At 35.5% G+C, this 20,522-nt stretch overlaps 1 protein-coding gene across 20 annotated transcripts in view; it reads left to right on the top strand.

The window, feature by feature from the left end:
* Positions 1-20,522, top strand: part of MLLT10 (MLLT10 histone lysine methyltransferase DOT1L cofactor) — a 249,025-nt gene that overhangs the window by 159,955 nt on the left and 68,548 nt on the right. For all 20 annotated transcript variants that reach the window (XR_005355186.1, XM_038529836.1, XM_038529832.1 and 17 more), the window contains 2 exons: positions 382-477; positions 20,137-20,389. Coding sequence is in view for 19 of the 20 variants with exons in the window: in XM_038529836.1 (XP_038385764.1) it covers positions 382-477; positions 20,137-20,389 (349 nt within the window). In the remaining variant the exon portion in view is untranslated. The remainder of the gene's footprint in view (positions 1-381; positions 478-20,136; positions 20,390-20,522) is intronic.

Raw genomic sequence — 20,522 nt, 5'->3', positions numbered from 1 at the left:
ATGTACGTTTTAAAGCGTGATTTATAAAATGTTCACCAATGTATTTGGTCTTTTTAACAAGAAAAAATATAGTTTGCCATATATAAATGTAGCTAATAATTATAGACTTCAGTTTATATAAAATTTTAGGTTAGTTAAGAATAAGTATGCTGAAGTCACTTTAAAATAACATACTAGTAATGCTATATTACTAGTATTATTTATAAAATAAGAATATGATCAGAAGGAATGATCTTTTTATTTTTGCCAAGTATCCATTAACATTTTGAATTACTAAACAATTATGAAAGAAACTCATTTTTATTGTGTGTATTTGTGTGTGTGTGTGTATATGGTTTATGATTTAAATTTAAATAGGATTTTATTTCTATTCATTTCTAGAAATATAAAGAAAAGGACAAACACAAACAAAAACACAAGAAGCAACCAGAACCATCACCTGCATTGGTTCCTTCTTTGACTGTTACGACAGAGAAAGTAAGTTTTAAGTGCCAATTTTGTTTTTTATAAGAACTAGTTATGTGCTGGCTTTTACCTTTAAGAACTATTGTCATTCTCAGTCCTGGTTCCCTTTAACTTTTCCTACCTCTTTAACCCTAAATTAAGCACTTTAGGATTCCCATTTCTTAGTCCTTTATCCCTCCTTCTGTTCATTCTACATTTGTTTTTGAAAAATATTAAGTAAGGCTAACAACTTGAGGGGCATCATTGAGTTTAAGAATTTGGACTGTAAAATGGGTTTTGTCCACCTGTGATTTTGAGTTCTGGCTTCAAAACTTAATGAGCTCTTAGGTTAATTAACCTCTTTGTAACTCAGTTTCATCATCTATAAAGTGGGTGAAATAATTACTAGAATTGAGTAATATATGTAAAGCAATTACATTATCTAATTCATAGGAAGCAGAGTAAATGTTAAATATTATTAAGATCATTATTTGCCTAATATGAAAATAAATGGAGACAGAGAAAGAGTGGGGACATAGTTAGCAAGGGAATGAAGAAGATACAATAGGAGATGAGGCTGGGCAAGGGGCCAATCATAGTCATGCAGGGCTCTATAAACAGTGGAAGGACTTGTTTTTTTTAGTTTGGGTAAAAAGTAAGCCACTGGTGCATTCTGAACTGAGATACAATATGCTCTGATTTGGGTTTTGTAAGGTTTTTTGGCTGCTTTGTTGTGGATGGACTGTAGAAAGTCAAGGATGAAAGAAGCAAGGAGGCCATTAAATTATTACAATAACGCAGAGAGAGATGGTGTTAACAGTGGAGATGGTGAGAGGTTATCAGAAAGTAGAACCCATGTAACTTTCTCATAGAGAATATGAGAGGTGTGAGAGAAAGAGAGGATCTAAAGAGGAGTCCAAGCGTATTGGGCCAGATAACTAGAAGGAATGTAATTGCTGTTAACAAAGATGGGAAAGACTACAGGTGTGGTAGGTTGAGGGTAAGATGAGAAATTCAGTTTTGGATATGGTATTTGCATTCTCCTGCTGTCAGAAGAAATTTAGCAGTTAAAAACAGTTTAAACCTATTATCTTCCTGTTCTGGAGGCTAGAAGACTGAGTGAACTTGGCTGGTTACTCTCAAAATGTGAAACCAAGGTGTTGGATGCCCCAGGTTCACTTGGGAGCAGGTGCTTCTGAGCTCATTCAGGTGGTTAGATTTATGCCCATTTCCTTTCAGGCCTTCAGTTGGGGTCTGCTCTTAGGTTCTAGAGGCTCTCTTCAGTCCTTGCACATGGGTCCCTCCATTTCAGAGCCCTCAGTGGCTTGAATCTTCTCACCCTTGGAATCTCTCTGACTTCTGCATCTCTTCTGCTCTGGCCAAAGACAGTTCCCTTCTTTTAAGGGTTAATGAGGTTAGATTGAGCCTACCTGAAAAATCCTGGATAATTTTCTTGTTATAAAGTATATAATTTAGTTATATCAGCAAAGGCCCTTTTGCCATGTAACATAACATATCACAGGTTTCAGGCGTTAGGATGTGGACGTCTTGGCAGGGCTCTTCTGCCTACATTAGGGTTGAGATATTTATGAGACATCCAGGTAGGAATGTTAATAGCCAGTGGCATGCATAGTCTGGCATTTGGGAAAGAGGTCCAGACTTGAAATATAAATTTGGGAGTTGTATCTGTATAGAGTTTACTTAAAGCCATAAGAGTGGGTGCCAGTGAAGGAGTGAGTGCAGGTAGGGAGGAGAAGAGGTCTTAGAAAGCCCCAGGACTGCCAGTGTGGAAAGATCTGGGAGAAGAGGGAAAACTAGTAAACAAGACTGAGAAAAGGAGACCAGGGTTTGGTAGAAAACCAAGAGGATGCGAATATGCTGGTAGCCAAATTAAAGAAAAGAAAAAAAAGTTAACTGTGTCATAATAATATGAGGATTAGCTGTCATGTTTAGTCATATGGTGACATAAAAGTTCTAGTTTGAACTTTTTAGAATGATAAAAATGGTAACATATAGTTATGTACACTTTTAAAAATCTGATTCCTTTCAATAACCATAAGTATTTTGAGATTTTTTCCATGTTGTATGTATCAGTAGCTTATTTCTTTTTATTGCTTATTTTCTATTATATGGACATACCAAACTGATATCCATTCAGTAATTGATGAACATTCAGATTGTTTTCCAGTTTTTGGCTATTACAAATAAAGCCTACTTTATACAGACAGATTTTTCTTGAATAAATACCAGGAAGTGGAGTAACTGGGGTCACATGGTAAGTGCATCCTTAATTTTTTAAGACACTACCCCACTATTTTCAAGATAGTTGTACCATTCAACTTATTCTGTGAGTGGTAAACCAGAGTTCCTATTCCTCTGCCTTCTCTGCAACATTTGGTATGATCAGTCATTTCAGTTTTAGCATTTCTAGTGGATATGCACTAGTTCCTCATTCAGTTTGCATTTCTTTAATGACAGTATTGTGTTGAACATCTTTCCATGTGCATATTTGATATTTTATAAATTTTCTTTGGTGAAAGTCTGCTTAGATCTTTCAATTACCTGCCCTTTTTAATTGGCTTGCTTTCTTAATACTGCATTTTGTGAGCCATTATATGTTCTGGGGGCAACTCTTTTACCAGATACATTATTTTTGCAAGTATTTTTCCCATTCAGTGGCTTAAGCAGACAATTTTTTTTAACCCAACGTGGAGCCCCAGTGCAGGGCCTGAATCCACAACCCTAACATTAATTAAATGTGTGTGTGTGTGTGTATTTTAATGTTTTCTTCTGGAAGTTCTGTATTTTAATGTTTTGCCTTTAGGTCTATGGTCCATTTTGTGTTAATTTTTGCATATAATGTGAGTTATACATCAAAGTCCACTTATTGAATGACTTTTCTACTGAATTATAGATATCCAGTTTTTCTTGACCCACATGTGGAACATATTATCCTTTCTCCACTGACTTGCCTTTAGCCACATTTGTTGAAACCCATTTGACCATATATGTATCAGTGTATTTTTGGACTCTGTTCTCCCTTGATCTGTTTGCTTTTACATTCAGTTCCACACTATCTGGATTACTGTAGCTTTATAATACCTTAGGTCAGATAGGATCCATCTTCCAACTTTTTTCTTCTCTTTGAAAATTGTTGTGGCTCTTCTAGGTTTTTATATGAATTTAAGAATCAGACTGTCACGTTGTAGAAATAAAACTGCCTGTATTTTGATTCAAACTGCATTGAGTCTACAAATCATTTTGAGGGAGAATCGATGTCTTAACAATATTGAGTTTTCTGATTCATGAACAGAGTACATCTCTTATTTAAGTCTTTGCACACTTGTTAGCAACAAGTATGCAGATTTTATACATCTTTTTTCAGTTCTAGTTTCTGATTGTTCCATTCTAGTATATAAAAATACATTTAAAAATTATTTAATATTTGGTGTCTTGTAAACTTGCTGAAAATTTATTTTGAGTAGCTTATTTGATTCCATGGGATTTTCTTCATAGATGATCATGGCAACTACAAATAAGATAGTTGTACTTTATCCTTTCTGATCTACTCTTTATTTCTTATTATATTGTTAAATATAAGTGGTGAGAGTGAGCATCTTTGCTTTTGTTCTTGATAATCTTTTTTTTTTCCCCCCAGATTTTATTTATTTTAGGATAGAGAGAATGTGGGTGGGGGATGTATAGAAGGAGAGGAGAGAATACATGCTGGATGTGGAGCCCCATGTGAGGGGCTTGATCTCATGACCCTGAGAGCATGACCTGAGTTGAAATCAGGAGTCCCATGCTTAATCAACTGGACCACCCAGGTGTCCCAAAGGGAAAGTAATCTTCTGATATTATATATGATGTTTAGGAAGTTGCCTTCTCTTCCTAATGTGCTGAGGATTTTTAATCAGCCATGGATATTAGATTTTGTCAAATAATTTTTCTACATATTTCATTAGATTGATATGATAGGTTTTTTTTCTTTTTTTCTTTTTTTTTTTTTGCTATCTTAATCTGTTAATATGGTGAATATTGATTGGTTGTGTCCGTCGTCCCATCACCCCACCCCCCCTTTGAGTCAAACTTTCATTCCTGAGATAAATCTCATTTGGCCTTGATACATTGCCATTTTTGTATATTATTAATTCAGCTTTTTTGAAATGTAAAGGAACTTTTGCTCTGTATTCAGGAGGGATATTGGTCTGTAGTTTTCTTCTTTCTTTCTTTCTTTCTTTCTTTCTTTCTTTCTTTCTTTCTTTCTTTCTTTCATTCATTCATTCATTCATTCATTTTGAGAGAGAGAGAGAGAAAGATAGAGTTTAAGTGTGTAGGGAGAAAGGCTTGATCTCACGGCCCTGAGATCATGACCTGAGCCAAAGTCAAGGGTCAGTTGCTTAAACGACTGAGCCACCCAGGCACCCTTGTAGTTTTTTTTTAGAATGTCATTGGATTTTGTTACAAAAATAATGCTGGCCTCAAAGTTAGTTGTCAGATGTTTCAGTCTTGTTCAGTTTTCTGGAAGTTTGTCTAGATTTTGTATCAATGTTTGGCAGAATTTACTTTTAAAGGCATCTGGGCATAGAGTTTTCCTTGGGAAGGTTTTTAAACTATAATTCCATTTCTTTAATAGAGGGGTATTTAGGTTACTTGTTTCTCCTTGAGAAACTTTTGACATTTGTATCTTTTTTCCTAATCTAGGCTGGCTAGACATTTATGAATTTTATTAATCTTAAATTATTAGCTTTTGGATTCATTGATTTTTTTTTCTACTGATATTAATGTTTTGTATTTTAGTTTTCAATAGTTTTAGCTCTGATTTTATTTTTTCCTTTCTACTACTTACTTTGGGATTTACTTCATTCTTCTTTTTCTAATTTTTTAATGTATAAGATGATAGAATTTATTTGAGGCCTTCCTTTTTTTCCAATATAGGCAGTTTAAAAAAATTAATGAACTTTAACATGAATTTTTAAAGGTCTTATCTGTTCAGTAAGAATAGAATCATACTTTCTAGTTTGGAACCTGCAAATAATGCATGTTTTGCACTGACATTTTCATAATTACTCAACTTTGAAAATTTGCAAGTAAATTTGTGCATTTCCATTTTTGGGAAGTGAACACCCAAAAGAAGTTCTCATGCATAAAAATTAAAGAAGTGATAGGTAAATGGGTAGATTTAAGTGATGTGTGGATGGGGAAATTTTCCCTGGCAATCGAGTGGCAGGCAACTATCACGCGTGCTCTCTCTCTCTCTCTATTTCAGTGCAGCTTATTTGAACTTAAAAACAAAACTAGTTCATTTATTTTTTTTCCCACTCCCCACCTCCACTCCTGCCTTTGGCAACCAGTAATCTTTTGTTTTGTAGAGCAGTTTTAGATTCACAGCCAGATTGAGTGGAAAAGTACAAAGATTTACAGTGTACCCTCTGTCACCACACATAAACATCTTTTCCCACTATCAGAGTGGTATATTTACTACAATCTGTGAACCTACACTGAAACATCATTATTACCTAAAGTCTATAGTTGACATTAGGGTTCATTCTTTGTATTGTATGTTGTATTTTTTTGTGTGTGTTTTTACAAATGTTTAATGATATGTATCCATCTCTATAGTGTCTTACAGAATAGTTTCACTACCCTGCAAATCTCTGGGCTCTATTTATTCCCCTTTCCTTTTAAGCCCAACAACCAGTAATCTTTTTGCTGTGTCCATAGTTTTACCTTTTCCAAAATGTCACAGATGATTGGAATCATATACTATGTAGCTTATTCAGGTTGACTTTTGTAACATAGTAATATGCTTTGAAGTTTTCTTCATGTCTTTTTTTTTTTTAAACATCTTAAGACCTTTTTTAGAGCAGTTCTAGGTTCACAGCAAAATTGAGAGAAAGGTACTGAGATATCCCATATATCCCCTGTTGCCATACATATATAGCCTCCCCTATTATCAGCACCTTTCAACACAGTGGTAAATTTGTTGCTATCAGTGAACCTTCATTGACACATAATCACCCAAAGTTCATAGTTCATATTAGGATTCACTCTTGGTGTTGTATTCTATGTGTTGGACACATGTGGAATGCCATGTATCCACCATGGTAATTTCCTGGAGAATAGCACTGCCCTAGATATTATCTGTTTCCAACTTCTGCCCTCTCACCCTCCATCCCCTAGCAGCCATTGATGTTTTTACCGTGTCTACACTTTCACCTTTTTCAAAATGTCATATAGTTGGAATCATATAGTATGTAACCTTTTCTGGCTGGCTTTTTTCACGTAGTAGTATGCATTTAAGATTCTTCCGTGTCTTTTCAAGGCTTGATAACTGATTTCTTCTAGGGCTGAAGAATACTTCATTCACTGGATATACTACAATTTATCCATTTACCTACAAAAGGATATCTTGGTTTCTTCCAAGTTTTGGCAATAAATAATAAAGCTTTTATAAACATCTGTGTACAGGTTTTTGTGCCGATGTAATTTTTCACTTCCTTTGGATAAATACCAAAGAGTGTAATTTCAGGATAATATGGTAGGACTATGTTTAATTTTGTATAAACGCGCCAAACTGTCTTCCAAAGTGGCTAAATCACTTGGCATTCCCACCAGCAATGATTTGAGAGTTCCTTTTTCTCTCCATTCTCACCAGCATTTGGTATTGTCAGCATTCTGGATATTGGCCAGAATATCCTACTAGGTGTGTAGCAGTATCTCATTTTTTAAATTTCCTTCCTTCCTTCCTTCCTTCCTTCTTCCTTCCTTCCTTCCTTCCTTCCTTCCTTCCTTAATTCCTTCACTTCTGTCTGTATTTTGCTTTCTTGTCTTTATTTCTTTTCTTGTCTCGTTATGTTCTTGTTCTTTTCTTTCTTTTTTCTCTTCCTTACTTCCTTCTTCCTTCTTCCTTCCTTCCTTCCTTCCTTCCTTCCTTCCTTCCTTCCTTCCTTCCTTCAAGATTTTATTTATTCATGAGAGCCATGGAGGGGTAGAGAGGCAGAGACACAGGCAGAGGGAGAAGCAGGCTTCATGCAGGGAGCCTGATGTGGGACTCAATCCCGGGACTTCAGGATCACACCCTGGGCCGAAGGCAGATGCTCAACTGCTGAGTCACCCAGGTGTCCCCCACATTGTTTAAATTTTCATTCTGCTGCTGACATAGGATGTGGAGCTTCCTTTCTTGTGCTTACTTGCTATATGTATATATCCTTTGGTGAGGTGTCAAAGTTTCTGGCCCTTTTTAAAATCAGTTCGTGACTCTTAAGTGTTCTTTATATATTAAAGTCTTTTTTTTTTTTTTTTTTTTTTTGAGTACTGCTGACACAATGTTACATAAGATTCAGCTGTACAAACTAGTGATTCAACAACTCTATGTCATGGTCTGCTCACTACAAGTGTAGCTACCATCCGTTACCATATAACGTTATTATAATACTATTGACTATATTCTCTATGCTGTATCTTTTAATTCCTATCACTTATTCTTTCTGTAATTGGAAGGCTGTATTTCCCATTCCTCTTTACCCATTTTGCTCATCTTCCCCTGCCCCTCCTCTTTGGCAACCATAAGTTTGTTCTCTGTATTTATAGGTCTGATTCTGCCTTTTGCTTTTTATTCATTTGCTTTTTAGATTTTACACATAAGGAAATTATATGGTATTTGTCTTTGACCTATTTCACTTAGTGTAATATACTGTAGGTTCATCCATGTTGTTGGAAACAATAAGCGTTCATCCTTTTATATGGCTGCATAATATTTCATTGTGTATTCCATCTTATTCCATTTCTATCTACCTATCTACATACATACATACACCCACCCCCATCTTCTTTATTCATGTATCAGTGGACACTTGGTTGCTTCCATATCTTGGCTATCATAAGTAAAGCTGGTATAAGTTTAAGATGTACATGTATCTTTTTGAATTAGCATTTTTTGTTTTCTTTGGGTACCATATACCCAGTAGTGGAATTATTGGGTCATGTGGTATTTCTATTTTTAATTTTTTTTAAGGAATAGAAAACTATATTGTATGTAAGTAAAAGCATTACTTAGTTGTCTTCTGAATTCTATTTTTAATTTTTCGAGGAACTTCCATACTGCTTTCCACTGGGGTTGTAACAATTTATATTCTCACCAGCAGTGCATGAAGATTCCTTCTTCTCCACATCTTCGCTAACACTTATATCTTCTCCTTTTGATTTTAGTGATTCTGATAGGTGTGAGGTGGTACCTCATTGTTTTTGGTTGACATCTGTCATCTTTTCATGTGTCTGTTGGGCATCTGTATGTCTTCTTTGGAAAAATGCATTTTCAGATCATCTGTCCATTTTTTCAATCACTTTGTTTTGGTATTGAGTTGAATAACTTCTTAATATATTTAGTATATTAACCACTTGTCAAATATATTTCAGTAGAGGTTACCCTTTTGTTGACGATTCCCTTTGCTGTGCAAAAGCTTTTTATTTTGATGTCGCCCCAATAGTTGATTTTTGCTTTTATTTCCCTTGCCTGAAGAGACATACCTAGAAAAATGTTTCTATGGCCTATCTTTTCTTCTGAGAGTTTTCTGGTTTCAGGTCTTACATTTAGGTTTTTAATCTGTGTTAAGTTTATTTTTGTGTATGGTATAAGGAAGTGGTCCAGTTTCATCCTTTTGCCTGTACCCATCCAGTTTCAGCACCATTTACTTATTTATTTACTTATTTAGATTTTATTTATTTGAGAGTGAGAGACAATGTATATGAGCAGGGGGAGGGGTGGAAGGAGAGGGACAGACAGACTCCCCTGGGGCTCCATCCCAGGACCTGAGCTAAAGGCAGATGCTTAACCCACTGAGCCACCCAGGTGCCCCTTTAGCACCATTTATTGAAGTGACTGTCTTTTCCCCATTGTATATTCTTGCCTCCTTTTCCATAGATTAATTGACCATGGAAGCATGTGTTTATTTCTGTGTTCTCTGTTCTGTTCTGTTGATGTATGTGTCTGTTTTTATACCAGTACCATAGCATTTTGATTATAACAGCTTTGTAGTATATCTTGAGATCTGGAATTGTGATACTTCCAGCTTTGTTCATTTTAAAGATTGCTTTGGCTGTTTGGGGTATTTTGTGGTTCTATACAAATCTTATTATTTGTTGTAGTTTTTTGCAAAATTGATCAGATAGGTCTTTTTCAAATATTTTCTAAGAGCCTTGTTTTTTATCTTTTCATTTTCTTTACTCTGTCTTTGACAGAGCAGAAGTTTGTAATTTTAATTAAGTTCAGCTTACTAATTCTTTCTTTCATGAATTGTGCTTTTGGTGTTAAATCTGGAAAGTCATTGCCAAACCCAAGATTCACTCTATTTTTCTCAAATTATTCTCTAGGGGATTTATAGTTTTGTGTTTTGCACTTAGATCTGTGACCCATTTTGAGTTAATTTTTGTGAAGGCCATAAATTCTGTGTCGAGATTCATTTTTTTGTATGTGGATATCCAATTCTGGCATTCTTTATTAAAAAGCCTGTCTTAGTTTCATCATTTTACTTTTGTACCTTTGTCAAAAATCAGTTGGGGTGCCTGGGTGGCTCAGTTTGGTTAGGTGGCCAACTCTTGATTTAAGCTCAAATCCTGATCTCAGGGACCTGAGATTGAGCCCTGTGTTAGACTCTGTGCTCAGCAGGAAAGTATGCTTCAAGATTCTCTCTTTCCTTGTACACCTTCCACTGCTGTTCTCTCTCTCTCCAAAATAAATAAGTAAATCTTTAAAAAAAATCAATTGATTATATTTATGTGGGTCTGTTTATGTTTCTTATTGGTTCCATTGATTTGTTTATTATTTCAACAGCACTCTATCTTAATTACTGTAGTTTTTTTTTTAATTACTGTAGTTTTAAAGGAAGTTTGAAATCGAATAATGTCAATACTTTACTTTTATTTTTGAACTTTAATATTGTGATGGCTGTTCTTTGTCTTTTGCCTTTTCATTTTTATTTTATTTTATTTTATTTTATTTTATTTTATTTTATTTTATTTTATTTTATTTTATTATTTTAAGATATTATTTATTTATTCATGAGAGACACACAGAGAGACAGAGAGAGAGAGAGAGACAAGCAGAGGGAGAAGCAGGCTCCATGCAGGGAGCCTGACGTGGGACTCAATCCCGGGTCTTCAGGATCAGGCCCTGGGCTGAAGGCGGCATGAAACTGCTAAGCCACCTGGGCTGCCCTCATATATGCTTTAGAATCAGTTTCTTAGTATCCATAAATAATTTCCTGGAATTTTGATTGAAATTGTATTGAATCTTGGGATGCCTGAGTGGCTTAGTTGGTTGAATGGTCAACTCTTTAATTTCGACTTTGGTCATGATCTCAGTGTCCCTGGATCAAGCCATGCACTAGGCTCCGCACTCAGCAGGGAGTCTGCTTCAGGGTTCTCTCTCTTACTCTGCCCTTCCTCCCACTTGTGCATTCTTTCTCAAATAAATAATTTTAAAAATTGTATTGAATCTGCAGATCAAGTTGGGAGGAACTGACATCTTGACAATATTAAGTTTTGCTATGAAGTTGGGATATCTCTTCATTTATTTAGTTCTTTGATTTTTGTTCATAGAACTTCTGTTCTTTTTCTCATATAGACCTTATACATATTCTGTTAGATTTAAACTTTAAGTACTTAATTTTTGGAAGTGGTATTGTAAATGGTACTGTGTTTTTAATTTAAAATTCCACTTGTTCATTGTTAGTATATGTGAAAGCAATTTTTTCTTTTCTTCTTTTTAAGGCAGAGGGGAATAGGGAGGGAGAGGGAAATAAAGTTTTTTTTTTTTTTTAAGATATTATTTATTCATGAGAAACACACAGAGGCAGAGACATAGGCAGAAGGAGAAGCAGGCTCTTCGAGGGGAGCCTGATGCAGGACTTGATCCAGGGACCCTGGGATCACTCTTTGAGCAGAAGACAGACACTCAACCACTGAGCCACTCAGGCATCCCAAGAAAGGGATTTTTTTTTTCTTTTTTAAAGATTTTATTTATTTATGAGAGACACAGAGAGAGAGAGAGACGCAGGCAGAGGGAGAAGCAGGCTCCATGCAGGGAGCCTGACATGGGACTCCATCCTGGGTCTCTAGGATCATGCCCTGGGCCGAAGGCGGTGCTAAACCACTGAGCCCCCCAAGGCTGCCCCAAGAAAGGGATTCTTTTTTTTTTTTTTTTTTAATTTTTATTTATTTATGATAGTCACACACACAGAGAGAGAGGCAGAGACATAGGCAGAGGGAGAAGCAGGCTCCATGCACCGGGAGCCCGATGTGGGATTCAATCCCGGGTCTCCAGGATCGCGCCCTGGGCCAAAAGCAGGCGCCAAACCGCTGTGCCACCCAGGGATCCCAAGAAAGGGATTCTTAAGCAGGCTCCATGACCAGAGTGACATGGGGCTTGATCTCCGAACCCTGAGATCATGAACTGAGCTGAAGTCAAGAGATGGACACTTAACTGACTGAACCACTGAGATGCCTCAATTTTTCTTTTTTATGATAATATTTTATTCTTCAGTTTTTACATAATCACTTATTATTTCCAAGAGGTCTTTGGTCAGTAATTTTGGATTTTCTTTGTAGACAATTATGTCCTCTCTGAAAAAATAAACTTTTATTTCTTCCCTCCTAATCAGTGTATATTTTATTTTAATTTCTTGTCTTTTTATATAAACTAGGGCTTTCGGTATGATGTTGAAATGCAGTGGTAAGAGAGGAGTTTCTCACCGTTAATAAGCATGATGTTAACTCTTTTAAGTTTTTTGTACATGTTCATTACCAAGTTGAGGAAGTTCCTTTTATTCCTAGTTTGCTGAGAGTTTTTATTTTGAGTGGATATTATACTTTTTCAAATGCTTTTTCTTTTTTTTTTAAAAAAAGGACTTAATTAATTAATTTAGAGAGTGAGTGTGCAAGTGGGAGGAAGGGCAGAAGGAGAAGGAGAGAGAATCCCAAGGAGACTGCATGCTGAGTGCAGAACCACCCAATGTAGAACTCAGTCTTAGGACCCTGAAATCATGACCTAAGCTGAAAGCAAGAGTTGGACACTGAACCAAATGAGTTACGCAGGTGCCCCAAATGCTTTCTTTTGCAACTATTCATATGACATACATTTTTTCTTCTTTACCTTGTGGATGTGATCGATTACATTAATTGGTTTTTGAATGTTGATCTAGACTTGCATTTCTGGGATAAATCCTACTTGGTTTTGGTATATAATTCTTCTTATAAATTGTTGGATATGATTTTCTAATAATCTATAGATGTTTTCATCTATTTCTTGAGAGATGTTCTGCTGTTTTCTTTCCTATAATCTCTTTGTCTGTTTTGGTATTAGAGTAATATTGGCCTCCTGGCATGAATTAGGAAGTATTTCCTCAGCTTATATTCTCTGAACAAGATTGTAGAAAATTGGTATGATTTCTTCCTTAAATGTGTGGTAGAATTTACCAGTGAGCCCATCTGGGCCTGGTGTTTTCTGTTTGGGGGGATTATTAATGATTGATTCAATTTTTTTAAAAGATTGTATTTTTAAGTAATCTCTACACCCAGTGTGGGGCTTGAACTCCCAACCCAGAGAGCAAGAGTCACATGTTCTACTGACTGAGTCAGCCAGGTTCCCCTCAATTTTTTTATTTTTTATTTTTTTCCCTCGATTTTTTAAAATAGTTTTGTTTATTTATTTATTTATTAGAGAGAGAGAGAATATGCACTAGTGCACACCAGGTGGAGCAGAGGGAGAGAGAAACTCATGCAGACTCTGCATTGAGCGCAGGGCCTGACATGGGGCTCAATCCCATGACCCTGAGATCACGATCTGAGCTGAACCCGATATTCAGATGCTCAACGAACTGCCAGCCAGGTGCGCCTTCCCACATTAACTATCCGTAGATTTTTGAAAGTGGTAACTGGTATGTAGGTAATCAGTGTATAGAACTTGTTTGGTGAATCTTCATCCTCATTACCATTTTCTGGACAACTGCACACAAATTCAGTATGGAACATTCCTTATTCCTTTGGCTCAGATGGGTTTGTTGATCCTGATGTCAGTGGGCACATGTGGAGTTCACATCCCCTTCATGGCAAATTTCAGAATCACTTTGAGTGCATGAGGGATACATTTCTTGAAACTCACTTTCGGATGTGCTTATGAATGTTGATGGTGTGTTTTCTGGTCACTACCTTGTTGCTGAAAGAATGGCCCTTCGTCTTGCCACCCTCTTTTGCAGGGGCCATTCTGCTGAGCCTTGGTTGGAAAGGGAAGAGTACAAGGTATTGTGGGAGAGGGAAAGCAGCAAAGCAAGTACAGCTTCCAGGGTGCCTAGCGTTGGGTGGAAGGGGAGAAGTGAGGCTCCCTCTAAGGGTTTTAATTGAGGGTTTTTTTTTATGATTCTGTTTTCTCTCATTTCTTAACATATCAATTATACTTTTTTCCATAGTTGCCCTACTGTGTGCAGTACATATTTATAGCTAATCCAAGTTCACTTTCAAATATTATCCCACATTACAAGTACCATACAATGACAAAATATTCCTAATTCTTCCCTCCCATCTTTTCTGTCAGTGTGGTTGTTCATTTCATTACAGAAGCATACAGGGCAACCCGGGTGGCTCAGCGGTTTAGCACCGCTTGTGGCCCAGGACCTGATCCTAGGGACCTGGGATGGAGTCCCACATCTCATTAATAAATAAACTAAAAAAAAAAAACCATCATTACAGAAGCATACATAAAAGTATATATGGATAAGACTAGATAATAATCAAATATATTGTTGCTATCATTATTTTGAACATTGTTAGATTAAGGAAGTAAAAGAAAAAAATCAGAGTTTTTATTTTACCTTTATTGATTCATTCTCTGATACTTAGTGTAAATCCATGTTTCTGACCTCTGTCATTTCCATCTCTCTGAGGAACTTCTTTTCACATTTCTTGCAAGGTAGGCCTACTGGCATCAAATTCCCTCAATTTTTATTTATCTGAGAAAGTGTTTGTTTTTTACTTTTGAAGGGTAATTTTACAGTGTGTACAGAATGCTAGTTCTTTTTTATCCTCTCAAAACTTTAAATATTTCACATCACTTTTTTCTTGCTTGCATTATTTCTTAGGCGAAGTCAGATATAATTCTTATCTTTGCTACTTCATGGGCAAGGCTTTTTTCCTTCTAGCCTCTGTCAGGATTTTTTTCTTATATTTTTCATTTTGTATTGTTTGACTATGATCTGCCTAGGTATATCTGGGTTGGGTTTTTTGTTTTGTTTTGTTTTGTTTAGGTTTTTGACATTTGTCTTATTTAGTATTCTCAGAGCTTCTTGCATCTTCTCTATCTGTGGTATGGTTTCTGACACTAATTTGGGAAATTCAGTTATTCTTGATACTAATGTTGCATCTCTTTCCCCATCCCGTTCTTACCCCTCCCCCCACCCTTCCCTTCATCTCTTCTCTGCTAAGGTTTTTATATGCTGGACCAGAGTCCTTAAAGTGTTAACATAGACATTTAATACTTCAAACTTTGCTCTAAGTTCCACTTCTGAATTTTGATACGTTGTATTTTCATTTTTATTTAATTGAACAAATACCTTGTAGTTTCCTTTTGATTTCTCTGATCTATGGGTTACTTAGAAATGTATTATTTACTTTTGAAACATTTGGGGACTTTTCATATATCTTCAAGTTACTGATTTCTAATTTAATATCTTTGTGTTATATAGTTTCTTTTAAGTTTTTTTGAGATTAAAAAAGACACAGAACAAAGATTATCTTGTTTAATTTTCTGTGTGCTTCTGAAAATAATGTGTGTTCACTCTGCTCCTATTATATGGAGTTATTCTGTAAATGTCATTAGGTCAAGCTGATTTATACTGTTGAAGGTCTTTATATGCTTATTTTTATCTTATGCCATTTTCCATATTGTATAACAATATGTATGCAGTTTACATACTTGCAATTCCACCTTTTTGGGTTTTGTGCTATTTTTATCATAATTAAATTTTTACATATTTTTTAAACCTCACAGTTGTTACTAATTTGGTCTAAGTCATCAATTATCTTATAAAGAGATTAATTATAAAAGTCCTTTATATTTACCCATGTAATTACTGTTTCTAGTGTTTCAAATTACTTTCTCTAGATCTACATTTCCTTTGTTGTTTTCCTTCTGCTAAAAGACAACCTTTAGCATTTATAGTAGCATTGATTTGCTGGTGGTTAGTACTTTTAGCTCTTTTATCTGAACAGCAATTACAGTTGACCTTTGAGGAATGTAGGAGTTAGGACCACTGCACAGTAGAAAAATCTGCATATAACTTTTGACTCCCCAACAACTTAACTTCTGTTGACTGAGAAGTTTTACTGATAACATAAACAGTGAATTAACACATATTCTGCGTGTTATGTATATTTTTTTTATATTCTGTGTTCTTACAATACAATAAGCTGGAAAAATGGTATTAAGACAGTCGAAAAGAAAATACACTTACAGTGCTGTTCTATATTTATTGAAAAAAAGCCATGTATAAATGGAGCCATACAGTTAAGACTGGTATTGTTTACAGGTCAACTATATTTTGCCTTTGCTTTATAAGATATTTTAGCTCGGTATAGAATTCTAGATTAATGGTTTGTTTTTCTATGTCTTCTTGTTTTCCAACACGGATTGTTTCCATGAGAAATCTTTCATTTTTATTTTTGTTTCTTAGCACATAAGGCATCCTTTTTTTTTTTTTTTTAACCTCCCTGGCTGCTATCAGTATATCATTTTTTCTTTATTACTGGTTTTTAATGATAAGCAGTTGATTGTGATGTATAGTCATGGATTTTTCTTCATGTTTCTTATGCTTGAGGTTAGTTGATTGGTAGGTTTATAGTTTTCATCAAATTTTGTAATTTTAAAATTTCTTATATATCTTTTCTGTCCTTCGGAAAATAACATGTAAATTAAGCTGCTGAACATTGTCCCACAGCTAACTGATCCACCTCAAACTCCCTTTTAAAGACTTCATTCCTTCTGTGCTTCAGTTTTGAGAGTTGACTGAGTAAAAAATGTGTGGCTTTTATGAGACACTTGAATATTACATAATTAAAAACATATTTTAGCCAGCATTATTATATTTCATCATGCTGGTGGAAGACACTGTTAGTTATTTCTCTTCCCTCTGCCTCTTCTGAATGTGGATTACAGAGCTTTGTAGAATAAGGCAGGCATGCTTTTGAAAACATCTCTTTCTTTGGTTAGCCTATCATAGAGCCATTGTTAAATTCTGAGTCTGATTTTTTTTTAATCGAATGTAGTTTTTTCTCCAGTGAATGTTATTCAGTAGGTATATTGGCATCTTATCTGAGACTAATAACTGTAGCTAGTCCCAAAACAAAAATCATACATAAATATTTATTTTAAGAGATTCATTAAGTTGCCTATAAATAAATATAAGCCAAAATATATATACATTTCCTTAGAGATTCTCAATATGGTGGAATATGCAGTTTTATCTCCAGTGGAAAAGGGTGAAAAAAGACTGTATTCAGTCAAATACCAAATGAAGTAACTAGTTTGTATTTTTTGGGCTAATTTACATGGAAAATGTGTATTTTTAAGCACTAGAATTGCTGTCAGAGCAGTGAGATGTTCATACTATGAGAGTTATTTAGGTTGTTAAACTGAAGAAAGAGCAGATCTGTGGCATTAGGTTACTCATTGTGTCTCAGCTTTTCTACCTCTTGATTTTTTTTTTTTAAAGAATTTATTTATTCATGAAAGACACACAGAGAGAGGCAGAGAACACAGGCAGAGGGAGAAGCAGGCTCCATTCAGGGAGCCCAACATGGGACTCGATTCTGGGTCTCCAGGATCACACCCTAGGTCGAAGGTGGCGCTAAACCGCTGAGCCACCCAGGCTGCCCTGGAACAGATACTCTTAAATTAACTTAGAGGTGGAGTAAAGGTTGGAGGTCTCTCTTTTAGTAAAACTTATAGACATTTTTCCCTTGTTAGGTGTAATATTTTAAGAGAACTGTTAGAATCTTCAGCTAGAGTTTTATTTTTTTTTTCTTAATAAGAAATCTCTTATAGGGGATCCCTGGGTGGCGCAGCGGTTTAGCGCCTGCCTTTGGCCCAGGGTGCGATCCTGGAGACCCGGGATCGAATCCCACATCAGGCTCCCAGTGCATGGAGTCTGCTTCTCCCTCTGCCTATGTCTCTGCCTCTCTCTCTCTCTCTCTCTCTCTGTGGCTATCATAAATAAATAAAAAATTAAAAAAAAAAGAAATCTCTTATATCTTTTGCTGCTTAGAAGATGTCTAAGTTTTTTTAAAAAGAAAATGCTATGGTCTTATTTAATATGACTTTTGTCACTGAAATTTGCTTAACTGTCATTCATTGCTTTCCTATAATACTTTTTCTTCCATATGTCATATTTTTATTGGATTTATGAACATATTTATACTTAAGGGTAATAAGCAAGGACATTCTATTAAGTGAATGGGAAAATTGACCAACTGTAATTTAGATTGGTATGTGGAAATGGATAGTATATTTCTGTTTGGTTTTCCACCTAGTTTTTTCTTCTTTGCTTATTTGATAAGTGGACAAAGTACCTGAATGAAGAACTTCACTGTGTTCTTCTTAAATGACTTTCTTTCTCCCTCCCTCCCTCCTTCCCTCCCTCCCTCCCTCCCTCCCTCCCTCTCTTTCTTTCTTTCTTTCTTTCTTTCTTTCTTTCTTTCTTTCTTTCTTTCTTTCTTTCTTTCTTTCTTTCTTTCTTTCTTTCTTCTTTAAGATTTATTTATCTTAGAGAGCGTGTGTGTGGGTGTGTGTGCGCACGCACGTGCATGCATGCACATGGGAGAAACAGGGAAAGGGAGAGAGAATCTCCAGCAAGTTCCCAGCTGAGCATGGAGCCCAACACAGGGCTTGATCTCAAGACACTGAGATCATGACCCAAGGTGAAACCAAGAGTTGGGTGTTTAACTAACTGTGCCCCCAGGCACCCCAGATGACTTTCAGACTTCTCGAGTCTTGTGAGTGAGATGGAGAATCTCAGGATCAACTCGAGTTCTTCGAAAAAAATATTTGAAAAGTGAAGTGGTGTGGTTTCCAAAGTGACCCTGGCCAGCATGGTAAAGGTTCATGTTTCTGAAGTAATCTACAAAGTTTAATCAACTTAAATATGATTGGTTTTCTCCTAAAACTTACTTTGAGAACTTTGTTTCCTTTTGTGGATTCTGACTTATTAAAGTAGTAATTTGTTTTTTATGAAATAATGTCTTTTGTATTTGATGGTTAAAATTGGTTCAGCAGTGAAATAATGGATAGAGTATTGGGAAAGATTGTATGGCGGGGGGGCAAGTAGCAGAAAAATAATAATAACTAATACTTGGTTTTCAAAACATTTGGAGTCTTTCATTCCTCATTTTGAACATTGATTTTTCTAAAAATTCCAGCCATTTTGAAACCTGATTTTACTGTTTCTTTCTCATTTTTCTTTTTTTTTTTTCCTTTCTCATTTTTCACATTTATCTGATGGTTTGTGGTGGTTTTGTGTGGGAATTGTCAGTTTTATTTGTTATTACATGAGAGATTTTAGATAGATGTATCAGAAAAATATTCATGTATTTATTCAACAGAAATTTAAGTCTGTTTGTCTTTCAGGAATTTAGTGAACTAAAACAGTGGCAACAAAAATCCCACACCCAATGGACCTTATTATAAATCTTTTATTTTGAAACGTTGGATTTTTTTTTTTTAAGATTTTATTTATTTGAGAGAGAGAGTGTACATGCAGAGGAAGTGGCAGAGGGAGGGGGAGAAGCAGGCTGCCCACTGAGCAGGGAGCCAGATACAGGGCTCGATTCCAGGACCCTGAAACCATGACCTGAGCTAAAGGTAGACGCTTAACCGACTGAACCACCCAGGCACCCTAAAGCATGTTGATTAATGTACATCTCTTAGAACACATTTTCACAGTTATTTAATTTATCATTATTTGCATATACCTCCTCTTAAAATGATTATTAAAAATTGGAAACTAATTAAGCATCTTTATATTGCATTTTCCCCTAACATATCTAGATCAGGAGAATGAGAATCCGTTTTAGGGCATAATTATACTTCTAATTTTTAAAAATCTTAACTGTAAAGCATAACTTTTTTCCAAGTATTAACTTGGAAGAAATGATTTCTGTTTTAAAGGGTTTAATCTTGCTGTTTTGTAAAGGCAGCATTCACCTTAATTTTTAAAATTCTTGCTCTCTGACCTGTGCTTACAATCTCATGGATATAGTCCTCTAATGAATTTGTAGCATCTTACTTCTCCCTCATTGTTGCCTTTGTGCTGAACATTAAAGCTGATTTTAATTTCATGACTAGGATGTAGTTTTTTTCTTGGTGAAATTGATGTTGCTTGAGAAATAAGTTCCTTCAACACTACTTACTGTGTGTTGCTGAGTAACTATGACTAATAAGCACTTTTACTAATTGCTGCAATTTAAAAGCCTTTGCAGTAGACTCAAATAATTGGTTTTACATGATTTTCTTAGGTGGGCTCACTTTTGTAACTGAAACATTCATATGTTTATCTTACAAGTCTAGTAATTACTTATTAATATGCTTCCCCCCCATAGCCAAAATCTAATCAATTCTTTTTCAACTTCCTTTCTCAATGAAAATGTTAGACTTATACGAGCACTAGCAGCAACTCTATATCTGGATCATTGAAGCGCTTGGAAGATACTGCAGCTCGATTTACAAATGCAAACTTCCAAGAAGTCTCTGCGCACACAACTAGTGGAAAAGATGTTTCAGAGGCTAGAGGGTCAGAGGGCAAAGGGAAGAAGTCTTCAGCTCACAGCTCAGGTCAAAGGGGAAGAAAGCCTGGTGGAAGAAACCCAGGAACCACTGTGTCAGCAGCTAGTCCTTTCCAGCAAGGTATTAATTATGATGTTTTAGTTAAAATAATTGTTCTTGCAATGATGAATAGCAGTTAAGTTTTGTAAAAAGAATTTATTTCTTATTCATAACTAATGGATCATTGGAGATTATTTTATGATTAGTTGCTGTA

Source organism: Canis lupus, chromosome 2, assembly GCF_011100685.1.
Source record: "Canis lupus familiaris isolate Mischka breed German Shepherd chromosome 2, alternate assembly UU_Cfam_GSD_1.0, whole genome shotgun sequence".
In the NCBI taxonomy this organism is placed as follows: Eukaryota; Metazoa; Chordata; class Mammalia; order Carnivora; family Canidae; genus Canis; species Canis lupus.
The sequence above is the reverse complement of the archived record's forward strand: the minus strand, read 5'-3'. Positions and strand labels throughout refer to the sequence as shown.